This window comes from Myripristis murdjan, chromosome 17, assembly GCF_902150065.1.
Source record: "Myripristis murdjan chromosome 17, fMyrMur1.1, whole genome shotgun sequence".
Lineage (NCBI taxonomy): Eukaryota > Metazoa > Chordata > Actinopteri > Holocentriformes > Holocentridae > Myripristis > Myripristis murdjan.
In genome coordinates, this window is record NC_043996.1 from 23,892,200 (window position 1) to 23,905,620 (window position 13,421).

The following is a 13,421-nucleotide window of genomic DNA, read 5'->3' on the forward strand; positions in this document are numbered from 1 at the left end:
ATATTTCCTTTAGTTGTTTTGGATGACACTGAAGAATATAATCTGCTTTAAGGCCCTGATAGAACATACCTGAAGTTAATGTGACATGTAGGAAGAAAAAACATGATTCCCAGCAGAACTCTGATGTATGAAGAGCTATTAAAATAGTCAACCAGACATGTAAAGTACATAAACTTGGATAACAATATTCATTATAATAATTTTATGCAGGCTTAAATTACTGGAGTCAAATTGACCGCAAGTGATAAAAACATTAGTAAATGTGAAGGTAACAGCAGGGTTCATAAGTCTGGCACTGAGTTGTTTCACTAACTAGTTGTCCTCACCAGGCCCACTGTGTGTGTGTGTGTGCCTCTGTGTATGTTTTGGTTGAAATGTCCCAAGATTACATGATGTGATCATTTAATTTAATTTAATTTAATTAATTAAGTTAAAAGCCGGTGAGGAGCTACACTCATGACACGTGGCGAGGACATGTCTCAGGTAATCTGCTGAAACCTGAGAGGCCAGGCAGGCCTCACACAGTCTGCAGCAGGTCCTGTTCAAACAGCCCACAATGAGGCTGAGCCCACGGCGCTGCTGCCACCTAGCGGCCACAACGCGCATGAGCCGAAATGATCCTCGAATCCTATTGGCTTGCGAGCACGACGCAACGTGGGCAAACACGGAAATGAATCCTACCTGATGGGTGCTTTTGTTTTCGTTTTCAATTAATGTGACAGAAGTACAGGTGTGTCCTAACTTCTTTTTTTTAAACGACTTAGATTTAACAGGTAAGTTTTGCTCGGATTGCTTCATTGTCTTTTTTGTTTTCTTTTCTTTTTCAGTGACCTTACTCCAGGAGCTGCCTGATAATTACATTAGTTTAGCTCGAGTGGTTTGGTTAATTGTGCCATCACGGTGTTAAATGAACGTGTCTTCCTGTGTTCATGCTCTCTCTGTTTTATTGTCACACAGAAACAATGAGTGACTTCCCAGTGAATCCCTTGGTTTGGATTGGCGTGGGCTCCAGCTTTGCCTTCTCTGGCTTGTTTTATCACTTATACCAAGAAAAGAAAAAGGAGCTGAAAAAACTAAAGGCACGAACCCTACATCACTTAAATTCAGCGTCTTAAAATCCTTTTACAAATGCTCATCTGCAAAGTTTTCCTCTCAATTTTCAGGAGATTCCCATTTTCAGGCCAGATCATCACTTGGTGAAAATACTGAAGGCCTCGCCCCGCAAACGCCTCCAGTATGTCGCCGTGGAAGGTACAGATGCATACAGAAAGTGACAGACATGTAATGCTGAGTCATGAGAGGAGACCGGATTGAAAGAGGAGTCACAGGTCTGTTGTCATGCTGCTTTCCCAGGGCTGGTGCAGGCGGACGGGGAGCCTCTGGGCAGCCGGTTTGTCCCACGATGCTTCGGTGTGATTCAGAAGATAGAGGTGGCCGAGCACTGGAGCTACTGGAACTCCCTCACCAGAACATGGTTTGTTAAATAAAACAACAAAAACAAATCAACACCACAAAATATAACCAATATTTTGTCAAAAAAAACCCGTCCTGTGTCACCGTTTCTGCTTCCAGGAACTCTCGGAAGGTGAACAAGACGGAAACCTGCAACACGGTGCCCTTCAGCCTGGTGTGCCCGGGGCTCTACATCAGCGACATGTATGTGAAGGTGCAGGACCCTCTGGACGCCTCGGGTGCCTTCCTGGAGCGGGTCCACCACCGGGTCAGACGGGCCGAGGAGGGCGTGATGGGCTTGGTGCTGCAGGGCCTCAGCGGAGAGAAACCCGTGGCGCAGGAGGAGAGCGAGCAGCTGCTGCGGGTCGGGACCACGCTGACCGGGTTCGGGGAGGTGGTGCTGGAGGGGGGCGAGGTCATGAGGCTGCAGGCCCCTCAGGACGGGCGCCGGTTCCTCCTGGTGCCCACGGACCACGGGAGCTTCATGGACCGGCATGAAAGCTCGGCCCAGATGTGGAAGGCGCTGACTGCCGTCTCCGGGATCACCGGGGCGTCTCTGCTGGCAGCCGTGGTTTACAGCCTGGTCGGCAAACAGGACGACAGGTCCAAGTAGGCCTGAGGAGGAGGAGGCCGACCGCTGCACACACTGTCATGGCAGCCCTCTGGGCACCACGACGGGAACAGCCTCAGGTGTTTGGTCAACACTGTTTTACTGACGACAAGGGCTGGGCGAGGTACTGACATCCTGAGATCAGCTGGGACTGCAGATATTGTTATATTGAGATATTACTTAAGTGATGTCTTCCTTGTTTTAGAGGCTGCGTTATACGAAACAAATGCAAATCTCTGAACTTATTAGACTGTTATAGTTATTTTTCTCAACCTACTTGATCATCATATCCACGTTTAGAAAAAATCTTGTGTAGATATCTCATGAAAGCACCAACAGTCATTTGATTTTGCCCATATCGCCCAGCCCTATCAGAATATTAAAAGAAACTTTTTTAATTGCACTTTTTGTAATAAAGTTACAAGTTGCTTAACAGAAAGAAAAAAGAATTTAAAACGAAAGGGGGAGAAAAAAACGTAAAATAGCCAGGAATTAAAATGGTGTAGCACAAAATTATAAACTGTCGAAAGTGGGATTATAAAACACAGCGACGCATCAAATACTTATGAAAGCTTTCCGATTAAATGTTTTAAGAGGAGATCTAAAACAGTAAAGATGTGTGAGCTTTTAGTCACGTTGGGTAACCGGCAGAGACCCTGGAATAACACGGCGCTCTGTTGTAAAGGTAAATTCTGTTGTTTTGCTTTGTTTCACTTGAATTCCCACCGATGGGTTCATCGTCCTGTCATGTTGCCAGGTGCATCACAGCTCCAACCGGGGTTACTTTGAGCCAAAATTATGAAATATGTTTTTTTTTTTGTTGTCGTTTTTGTTTAAGTCAAAAATGCCGTAAATGACATGATAATCAAGGACCAAATACTTAGAACTCAGGACCTGATGGCAAGTCATGTTTGTCTGGATCTGTAAGGGATAGTAAATGTTTTTATAAATAAACTATATTTTTATAACCATGGATGATTAACATTGAATTAGAACAAAAACTGTGGTATTAAGATATAATCACTGAGCTTTACTTTAATTTTTACTGTATTTTGCTTTGCAAGCCTGTCAAATGTGAGCCTGATCATAGAGATAATTCTACTTCCTTCACTGTCAGAGCGAGTTTCCAGGCAGTGTTTTCCAGACGGGTTGGCGCAGGACTCGTGGGCTGGGTCTGTGCAGCAGATTATTTCCTACCTCTTTCCTTGCGGTATTTCAACTGTATCTTCTGTAGGCTGCAGTCGATGTTCAGAATTCATAAAAGATTAAACACTGATCACTGAAACAGCCGAATCCCTTCAAATTGTAGTCGTGTGTACCCAATAAAACCTCTTCTCCATACCGACCTAACAGTGTCACCATATTCATGAGTGAACGTGAAAGTTTCTGTGATATTTTGTTGACATGTGCGGTGAATGATTTCAAAATGTGGCCAGAGCATTTTCCAAAGCGTCCCAGGTTCTTCTGTCTTTATTTGGATATTGAGATTAACAGCACACAGCCCTTACATAATGTGGCACTATATGATAAATTGATGTAAACTTGCACTGTACAGAGGAGAATTAGTTTACACAACAAATGTTGAAAAGTTTACAGCGTCGCCTTTGTCCCTTTTCAAGCGCTCCACGTTATTTGCCCTCCTCTTCTGAAGACTCATCCTCAGCCTCCTCCAGCCACTGGATGAACTTCCGAAGCTGATGGAGGAAAAAAAAAAAAAAAAAAAAATACTGCAATCAGACACTTTACAGAGCTTATTATATATACACATTATATATATATTATATATAATATATATATATAATATATTATATATTATATATACATTTTTTTTTCTTATATTGAGTTGAAATCAGCAGTTCATAATGGAGACTGCAATCATGTTATATAGTAATTTTTTTTTTAACAATAACAATATTAAATCCTTAAATCTGAATACTTCACCCAAAAGACATTTTTTCCCATTTACTCATCCCATTAATGGCTACAACAAACCCCAGCAAAAACAATATGAAAACGTCCTTCAAACTCCTCTTGCAGTGGAATTGAAGTGCTTGCTCTTCTATCACATGTTCAGTACATCCCAAACCAATATGCTTTCATAAAAAAAATAAATAAATAAACCATTTTCAAAAGACGCCTCATGCATGAACACCGTGTCCATCACCGTGCATGACCGGCCTGCATGTTCACCGAAATGAAGACCCATCTCCATCTTTTTTTATTGGCCAGGAGTCGTCGTGCTCACTCGCTGGCTGCACTCACACCTCTGCCAATTCGGTGCCCATGGAGCCCGGCTGCACACAGCTGATCGTGCACGTCACATTTTCCAGAAGTGGTTCGTTCTCCATAAGAAGCGATGGGATCAAAATATTTCCACTGGACATTCAAGACAGCTCAGGTTGAGTAAAAGCTACAAAATACATCGTTTTTGGGTGAAGTATTCCTTTAAGATGAAAACAACCTACTGCTCAACATCAGCAAAACTAAAGAGCTGATAGTTGATTTTAGAAAAAAGGAGGCAAAGACACACAACCCTGTCTACATCAATGGAGCTGAGGTGGAGCAAGTGAGCAGTTTCAAGTTCCTGGGAATCAACATAACAGAGAACCTGACATGGACTTCACATATCTCTGCCCTGGTTAAAAAAGCTCAGAAATGGCTGCATTTCTTAAGGAAACTTAAGATCTACCAAGCATCAGTGATATCGGGGAGGTGAGGTGCCTGCGCAGAGCCAAAAGGATCCTAAAAGACAACACCCACCCCAGCCACAGCCTGTTCACCCTGCTGCCATCAGGAAAAAGATACAGAAGTATCCGCTGCCGTACCACCAGACTACAGAGCAGCTGCACTCCTCCATGTTTAATAATTTTATTTTTTTATACAATCAATTAATCAATCAAGAGGGAACCACATTTTAATTTCATTTTACAACCTGCTGTATAATGACCAATAAACTTCCTTGTATCCTTGTAAGATGTGTAATAGCTTTGCCACTGCAAATTGTCCATCTCTTCCCACACACAGATTCACGCGATGGCTCTCTCTCTTGCACAAAGCTCTGATTGGGCTGGTACCCACTTACTTAAACATATTTTTGTGCATTAAGCAGGACCAGCATGCCCTTCAATCCAAAGGTGCCCTTCAGCTGGTTGTCCCCAGAGTGAGGACCGAATTAGGTAAAAGACCTTTTAGTTATGCTGGTCCATCTGCCTGGAACGACCTCAAACTGCCAGGACTAGTCACGCTGGGAGAATTTAAAAATATTTTAAAAGGCTATGAAACCAGTTCTCTTGGACAATGCAACTGTGTCTGATTATTTGCCTATAATTTGAACTTTGTTGTGAATGTTGTGTTTTTTTGCCTGTTGGAATGTTTTTTAATGTTGTAGCTCTGTCTTTGCTGCCTCGCTTGGCCAGGAGTCGCTCTTGTAAAAGAGGTTTTAAATCTCAATGATGCTTATCTGGTTAAATAAAGGATTTGAGGTAGCTACCTTTTCCCTCCGTGTTCCCTTCCCCTCCACCCTGTCTCCTCATACGTACCCCCTGGTTATTGCGGAGTTGCCTGCCCTTGTCGGTGGTGGCTCCCTGTGAGAACCAGCGCAGGATGATCTCCTCCTCCACGATCTCCAGCTGGTACATGGTCATCAAGATCTACCAAGAAAAAAAAAAAAACAGCATTTTTTTAATCTCAGGATGATTTAAAAGCACTTGATTACTGCAAAGTAAATTATGTGCAAACACGCTGAACCTGGTGGCCACATACAGTGACAGTCTGTCTCTTGTAATAGAGTTTACTACAACAGGTTATACAGGGTGACCCAAAAAAACGGGAATCTTTGAAGTGCGTTTTGGCAGACATGAGCAAGTGGCAGCACAATTTTTAAAAAATGAATATTCCATCATTGTTTCTTAAATGGCATGTTTTAAGGTTTCAATTACTATGAATAAAATATTTTTCTTCCATCACTCTTGGTTTTATTGAATTGTTAAAAAGTTCCCGTTTTTTTGTGTCACCCTGTATATCTGGGCAGAGTCATGACTCTGAGAGGCTCAGACCTTGAACATCGCCCCCCAGTGGCTCTCCTGCTCCAAGAAGTACTCCTCGAAGGCAGACAGACAGTCCATGTGGTCCTGAGCTCTCTTCACGTAGTTTTTAAAGACCCCGGCCCACTTCTTCAACAACTGGGAAGGGAAGGAGAAACAAGAAGACACAGGAATCACTTTTTGTTTCCCTCTGTGTCTCTTCACCTAGATTTTAACGGTTGTCAAAATGTGTTGGGGAGGAGAAAAAAAGTAGAGTTGGCTTATTCACAGGCAGGAGGAGGGCAGCGTATTGTGGGGTGGTGAGCTGTGGGCCCTGCTGCTGGAACGGGAAGTCCAACACCACTCTGGTCAAAATCTGCAGGACTTCCTTCATGTTGATATTGTAGGCGTACCTGGAGACAGAGACCACGTCGAACTGAACATCCTTATACTTTGAAGACGACTGTGAACGTGAATAATGCAATTTCAAGAAAAACGTGAAATGCAAACGATTCCTTACGTACTTAAGAGAGTTGATCTCGAGCACAAGATTGTCACAGCCGATGTTTTCCTCCAGGCCTCTCTGCAGAGTCCCCAGGACCTCGATCTGAAACACTGCACATGAAAAGACGGCAGCACACGGGTCAGAGGAGAAACTCGACTTTTAACTTAACGACATTTAATGTATGAATAAAAAAAGTGTTGCCACGTCCCTCACTCTAATTACATAAAAGGAGAGGGAATTGTCCGCTCACTTTAGTGGCAGAGGAGGAGAAACACACTGGAGAGAAAGTTTACTTCTTATATTTTACATTTCAGGTGTTACACTGCCTCTGACATCCTCTGAACTTTAACTCTCACAAGCTCAAAATCAGGTCATATCGTCATGCCGAGGTCCCTTTAATCACAGAATGATCATGTGAAGTATAATGTGAATAAAAACAGGGATAGACAAGGTTCCTGTCTTCACCCTGAGGTAAATTCTGTGTCTTTTCCATGACTTTCCATAACCAAATCACAACAATTTCATGACACGCTTCTCGTGGATTTGACACTGAACCAGTCTGGGGAAGGAAGTCGTATGATTTCAAAGCAGAGATATAATAATGTTTGAGTGACTATCCCCGGACAAGAACTCCTCTCACCTTCGTCGTCCATTTCAGGGGAGGGGATCGCAGGATCGTCTGCGCCGTCGGGCTCGCTGGCCTCACTGTCACTGTCGGGGTCGGGATTCAGCACCAAGCCTGGAGAACGAGAAACAAAACCCAGGCTGCTGGGAATCTGACCGTAGCATTTACAGGAAACACTGTTTTCAGTGAGACTCGTGGCCCGCTGTGGTTAAATCAGCCTATAAAGGGATAAATGCGCTGCAAGCCGACCGAGCAGCTGTCCTACCCCAGAGGCACTGGGACAGCTCTTCCTCCTCCGTGTCGTCCAGGCTGCTGGCTTTCCAGATGTAGCCCCTCCCTTCCGCTCCGACCTCTGCTGGGTTAAATGCTGCGGGCCGGGAGAAAATACGGCTTAGACGGAAAAATGAATGAATGAAACGGTCTGATCGTTTCTGAATTGTGATCAGTGAGTCGGCACGCACCTTTCTGTTTTGTTTTGTCTTGACTCTGACCGACTTCGCCGTCATCGCTCAGAAATTCATCGTCATCCTCCTCCTCTTCCTCCGGATGGTGCATGGACACCACAGTGCCTTCTGGCAGAGAGATGTTTGGGCCAATCACCACCTAGAAAACAGCCCATGTGCAAATTAGGTCCGACGGCCAATATTTCCTCATGCACTTCAATCTGCAGTGGGTGAGATTTTTATGCAATATACACTCTTTCCAACGGCCTAAATCACAAACTGCAGCTATATAGTAAAGTGTCAGATTGTCCGTACTACAAATGAAATCCTAAGTGATGAGCTGAAACTCACAGTGAGAGAAAAATAAACAGCTTGTTCCACACTGTGGCGAGCGAACGATGCATTCAGAAAAAAACTGGACTAACGATGAGTGAACCTGCTGCCAAACGGCTTGATTTCCACCACCTCCTCCAGCCATGAGGAGGAAAGTCTCCTCCAAGCCGTGGGCAGCTCACTGATGTCCCATAACACAATTTATCACTATCATGGCCCTCAAAATTCATTCAGCTGTGTCTCACTCCAGTTCAGGGAGGCCGATGAGAGACGTTGCAGCTTTTGATCTTGTTTAGACAAATGTAACCTTTCATCCGTCACCTTTTTGTCGCTTACAGTTGGAGTGAGTGATGCCAGCACACGCTTTGCTTACGTTGTATGCCAGGACGCACTGTTTATTAAGCTTCACGCCCTCTTTGACCTCAGCCTTGTCACAGACCACAGACTGGCTGATCACCACATTACTGGCAATGTGGACGTTATTCCAGATGTAGGCGCGGTCCAGGATGACATTGTCACCTGTTGCAACAGAAAGAGAGAGAGAGGATTGTTTAACTTTTATTACCCATTTCCTCTCAATCTCCATGTGTATTTTAATACACACAGACACACACACCCCTCATCTACATGTATAAGACATCTGAAGAAAACCTTTAACAAAATTTAAGGCAGATTTCTGGACAAATCATCTTTTTCATTCTTTTGTATTGGTATTGGTTGGCATTGTGATAAAGCTAACAATTACTTTTTTGAGCAAAACCGGAGAGAGGCATTTATAAAGTGAGTTAGGTTAATCTAAAGTAGACGTTTTGCCAACAGAGCAGCAGATATCACTAAAAAGACAATATCAGGCTCAACAGCAGACTTTTGTAATATCAGAAATGTTGACTCTGATTAAGAGGAACTAGACTAATTTAGAAAAAGTAAGTGGACAAATGAAATTAGATAAAACATTTAAGGTAAATTGAAAAGAGGAAAAAAAAAACTCATAAATTCAAATTTAAGACACTGTAATGACTTCATAGGCCTAATATTTATGAAAATGACACGTTAAGACTTTGCTGGTTGGGGGTATTTACCTATGGTGCAGTTGTAGCCGATGACACTGTTGGAGATGTGGCAGTTGGCGCCGATGCTCGTGTCACAGCCAATCAGAAGGTTCTCCTCCATCTGGCTGCCGTGGCCCAGGCTGACGCCGGAGCCTCGGTACACGTTGTGGCGTGAGTGTGTGCAGCTCTGTCCCTTCTGGTCTGTGAAGTTGGCCTCCGGGGTGAGGGGGTACACCCACCGCCGCACCAGGTCCGACGACACGGCGTCGTACATGAGCAGGTTGGACACCCGCGCTCCGTAACCGTCCTTGGTGACGTGCATGTGTATCTGGTTGCCTAAAATCTAGAGAGAGAGGAAATGTTTTATGGGTTGAGTCGCACTAAAGGGCATTAGAGTTCACTTTGACAGACGATTTTCATTCAGCTTTCATCTTCAGATAAAAATGAATTTTAGTTTTACTGACATTTAACTGTTCGAATTCTTAGTTTTTGCTGAAAAAAAAACTTCAGAAACTTTTAATCTAATCCCACTGAATGATTTTTCATTAAATTATGTTTTAGTGACATTCATACAGAGATGTTCATCATTATAGCTTTCTGTATTTTGGATCTTTTTTTTTTTTTTTTGGTATTAAGCTGTACTTATTATCAAAGGTAAAGTTTGGCATTTATACTCTATATCTGTTCCGCTCTAATCTGAGGTCAGGAGCTGTGTTCTCATTTGTCAGCTTCTGGCATTTTCATCTTTTTTTTTTTTTTTTAATCTTTTGAGGAAAACTTCATTAAATTTCATCATTGCTTTTGTCAACAAAAGTTCATTTTTATTTGGTTTTTGGCAAGTTTTTGTCCTGCAAAAAGTGAACACTTTTAGTCATAGTTTTGGTCAGCAAAGTTAACAGTGAATGGCATTCGTGCATCACAGACTCCACAGTCTTACCTCTTCATTGACCAAAATCCCTCGGACAAAGTCATTCCTCGTTTGGTAGTCGAAATTGTCGGTGAAGAGCTCAGCCACCTGCAGGAGGGACAAAATTGTTGGCACCGTCAGCAAATAGAAGTTTTTTTTTTTTTTTTTTTTTTAGTTTTTAGTTGCTGTGTGTGGCTGCAGACTGACCTGTGGGGAGCAGATACTAATGTGGCAGTCCAACAAGTCATATCTGATCTCAAACTCGTCACTCCCACTGTGGAAAATGTTCTGCAAGGCACAAAGAGGAGCGACTGTCACGGTTCAGTCCAAAGCTCACGTGTTTTATGAATGAGACAAAATAAGCCACTAGGCGGTCAGTTACCATGGGGAAATGTAGCCTCTTCAGCCCTTGTGTCTTCTGGTAGTGCAAAACCCGCTGGCTCTTGCTATCCATAGCAACAATGATGTCATCTTCCTCACAGCGGGACTTGTGACCGGGCGATGACTCCTTGAAGATCATCGTCATCACTGAGATGTTCTTCTCTATCTTTCGTCGATGCCTTCAATATACAAGAGAAATTTTGATTTCTGCTTTCAGGACAAGACGTGAATTCCCAAGCCTCAAGTACAAATGGAAACCTCCCAGGCTACGTTCAGACAGCCAGCAGAAAGAGGCCAAGATCTGATTTTTTTTCTCTCAAATGTGACACAGATATGATTTTTATATAGCAGCATGAACACCAATAAACCACATTGAAGACTGAGCTCCTCGTCTTCCCGGCCAGTCCCTCCGTACAACAACAGATCAGTGTCCGACTGGATTCTACTCAGCTCATTCCCACAAAATCTGCCAGAAACTTGCTGACCTTTCAGGAACATGTGGCCTCCATGGCTCTCATGCTGATTTGCCCTATACAACATCAGGAAAATCAGAGCATAGCTGTCTAAACATGCAGCACAACTAGAGGTGCTTGTGATTTCACGCCTCTCCTCACTGGCAGGGCTCCCAACAGGGGCTGAGCAGATATATGGGAAGATGCTTCAGTCAGAGCCCTTTCTACCTTCTTGCCCTGAACCTGAGCGGCTGACGGGCTGCCACCACACCACTGTCGCCACAGCAAACTACTCAAGAAATGAATGTCTGCGTAGTGATGATGGACTGTCATGTCAGTGGCTTTTTTCTGTATCAGCATCTGTGCTTGTTGTAAATGTGAGCATGTGGGCTCACGGAGAGATCTGTTCACACTGATGTCAGATACGGGTCACATACAAAGATGAATGTGAACAGTCAAGGCAAAAAAAAAAAATCAGAATTGGGTCAGTTCCAGCTGCTGTGTGAACGAAGCCTTACGTAAGCATTTCTCCTCTTTCGACATGAAAAACAACTACGCTCCTGGCTTCAACCACTCCTTACATCATCTCTCACCTGTGCTCCTGTAGTGCCTGGCTGATGTCAATATTTGACACCACATCTCCGTACACCAACACAAAGTCAGAGCGCACAAGAGCCTTTGCGTCTACATCCCTGAGCACGTCGCCGAGGGAGCGATACAGGTCTGAGGTGATGATGTGGACCGTGTTTGGAGAGGTGGGGCGACACCATTTTGACTTCCTGTCAGACACAGTGACAAAACATCATCATTTATGGAACATCCTCAAACATACTAAAGGGGCCATGACAAAGTATAACCGTAATTCACACTCACAGCAAGTGTTCTTTGATTTTATTTGACATCCAGCAGCAGAAGACGAATGTTTCTTGCACCCCGGTTGAAGTCAGGAACTCCAAGGTGTAGTCGATCATTGCAACATTTCCCAGTGGCAGCAGAGCCTGTGAACCACAAATATGTGAGGGATTAGTTTGCAATTAAAATTTTAAGGCATCCTTCGGTTTCAGTCCTTCTCCTACATTATCTAACGAGGATGAAATCTGGATGGAAAGAGCAGCCGTGCACAGAGAGAGGGAACAACAATCCAGTCTGATCAGTCACATTTTTTAACGCCAGAAAAAAGATAATTTCATTCATTTTCAACCTTAAACACAGACAGTTCAGCATGCACTTCTTTATGCAGAGGTAATGTTTTGTCTTCTATCTCAAACAAAACTAACTGTAACACCTCCGAACATATGTTGTGGTCCTATCACTTTACCTCCTTTAACCTATGATCTTTGGGGTCAGTTGGACTCCATTTGATGTTTAATGTCTCAAAATACATGATTAACATCATTTTTTGCTTCATATTTCATGACTTTTGCTAATTTAATGGAAACAAGTGGGTAAACATAAAATTAACAGGATGATATTTTTTCAATGTCCTGCGCATATTTTGTACGCATCAGTGTTTCTTTGGGGTCAATTTCACCGCAGGCGTTTTTAGCTGTATGAAACATACCAACATTTTACACATATTAGTTTTGACTGTTTTGGATGACATTGGCGAACTATAACATGCCATTTGCTAGGAAATTTGAATGTAACAGAGGGTGAACACACACTCAGCAGCCATTTCATCAGGTCCACCTGTCTATCTGTGTATTGATGTTGTATTGTCATTATGAATAATTATAGACCCCAGGAAGAATAGCTGCTGCTTGCAAAAGCTAACTGGGGATCTAAATAAAACAAACAAACAAACAAACAAACAAACCTGTCCAGTCTAATGCAGTTCAGTGCAACAGCTCTGCCATAAATTCTACCTTTTAACAAAGTTTATCATGTTCAGTTCTTGTTGACATTGTGGAGAATGTGTCAACTTAATTCTATGTTTATTATTGAGGTTGTAGTTTGCAGAGGTCTTGTGCTGGACGACATTATACAGAGAGGTGTTTCCAATTTTTTGTCCTCCCTATTTATATAGTCATGGGGGGACAGAATAGTGGAAACACCTCTGAGTAAAATGCAGTCCAGTCCAACAGCAGGACTAACTATGAGCTCAATGCCAAACATAGAAGTTAATGAACACCTCTGTTACTGTGACAACAAGAAAACCTGAGCATTATAGCTGGACATTTGCATTGGATTGTATTAGATTATACAGGTAGACCTAATAGAGTGTAGGTTGTGGCGTCTCCTGTCACTTTAAACGTGTGCAGCCTCATCATTAACACTGGAAAATCAATGATAGCTCATGGGACGTTAAACAAAGCAACACAGTTCCATTAAATGGTTTTTAGTTGAATGTTTATCTATGACTTGTGTTTAACCATCAGTATGTGGTAACTTCTCCTCCGTAAGTTGACGTTAGCCCTGTCAGTGTCAGCAGCACGTTAGCAGCTGCCGTTAGCATCCCGGCTAGTCCTGCTGCTACCTACCCTCGGCTGGTCTTTGGAGATGGGGAAAAACCTCCGGTTGAAGCTGTCTGCGATCAAGACAGCCTGTAGCAGCGGCTGCTCCTCTTCCTCTTGGTCACCTGTACCTTTTCTACCCGCAACGCCGGAGCCTGAGCGACTCTGTTTTGCTCCTTTACTGGCCAT

The 13,421-nt window shown here is 43.3% G+C and overlaps 2 protein-coding genes across 3 annotated transcripts; one reads left to right on the top strand and one right to left on the bottom strand.

Moving 5' to 3' along the window:
- The first annotated feature begins 629 nt into the window (after positions 1 to 629).
- On the top strand, positions 630 to 3,407 carry mul3 (mitochondrial E3 ubiquitin protein ligase 3). 2 transcript variants are annotated; one of them, XM_030074166.1, is made up of 5 exons: positions 630 to 773; positions 958 to 1,079; positions 1,164 to 1,251; positions 1,354 to 1,474; positions 1,573 to 3,407. In XM_030074166.1, the coding sequence occupies exons 2-5, from the start codon at positions 963 to 965 to the stop codon at positions 2,063 to 2,065; spliced, it is 819 nt and encodes a 272-aa protein (XP_029930026.1). In that variant the 5' UTR covers positions 630 to 773; positions 958 to 962; the 3' UTR covers positions 2,066 to 3,407. The 2 variants fall into 2 exon arrangements, with proteins under 2 accessions (XP_029930026.1, XP_029930027.1); XM_030074167.1 differs by lacking the exon at positions 630 to 773 and adding an exon at positions 828 to 851.
- A 109-nt stretch (positions 3,408 to 3,516) lies between these two features.
- eif2b5 (eukaryotic translation initiation factor 2B, subunit 5 epsilon) lies at positions 3,517 to 13,421 on the bottom strand. Its single transcript, XM_030074163.1, has 16 exons — positions 13,260 to 13,421; positions 11,653 to 11,777; positions 11,373 to 11,558; positions 10,329 to 10,506; positions 10,154 to 10,234; positions 9,977 to 10,054; positions 9,070 to 9,382; positions 8,364 to 8,509; positions 7,676 to 7,817; positions 7,480 to 7,581; positions 7,230 to 7,328; positions 6,609 to 6,699; positions 6,374 to 6,497; positions 6,118 to 6,243; positions 5,602 to 5,712; positions 3,517 to 3,756 (listed from the first exon to the last, which is right to left on the bottom strand). The coding sequence occupies exons 1-16, from the start codon at positions 13,419 to 13,421 to the stop codon at positions 3,691 to 3,693; spliced, it is 2,130 nt and encodes a 709-aa protein (XP_029930023.1). The 3' UTR covers positions 3,517 to 3,690.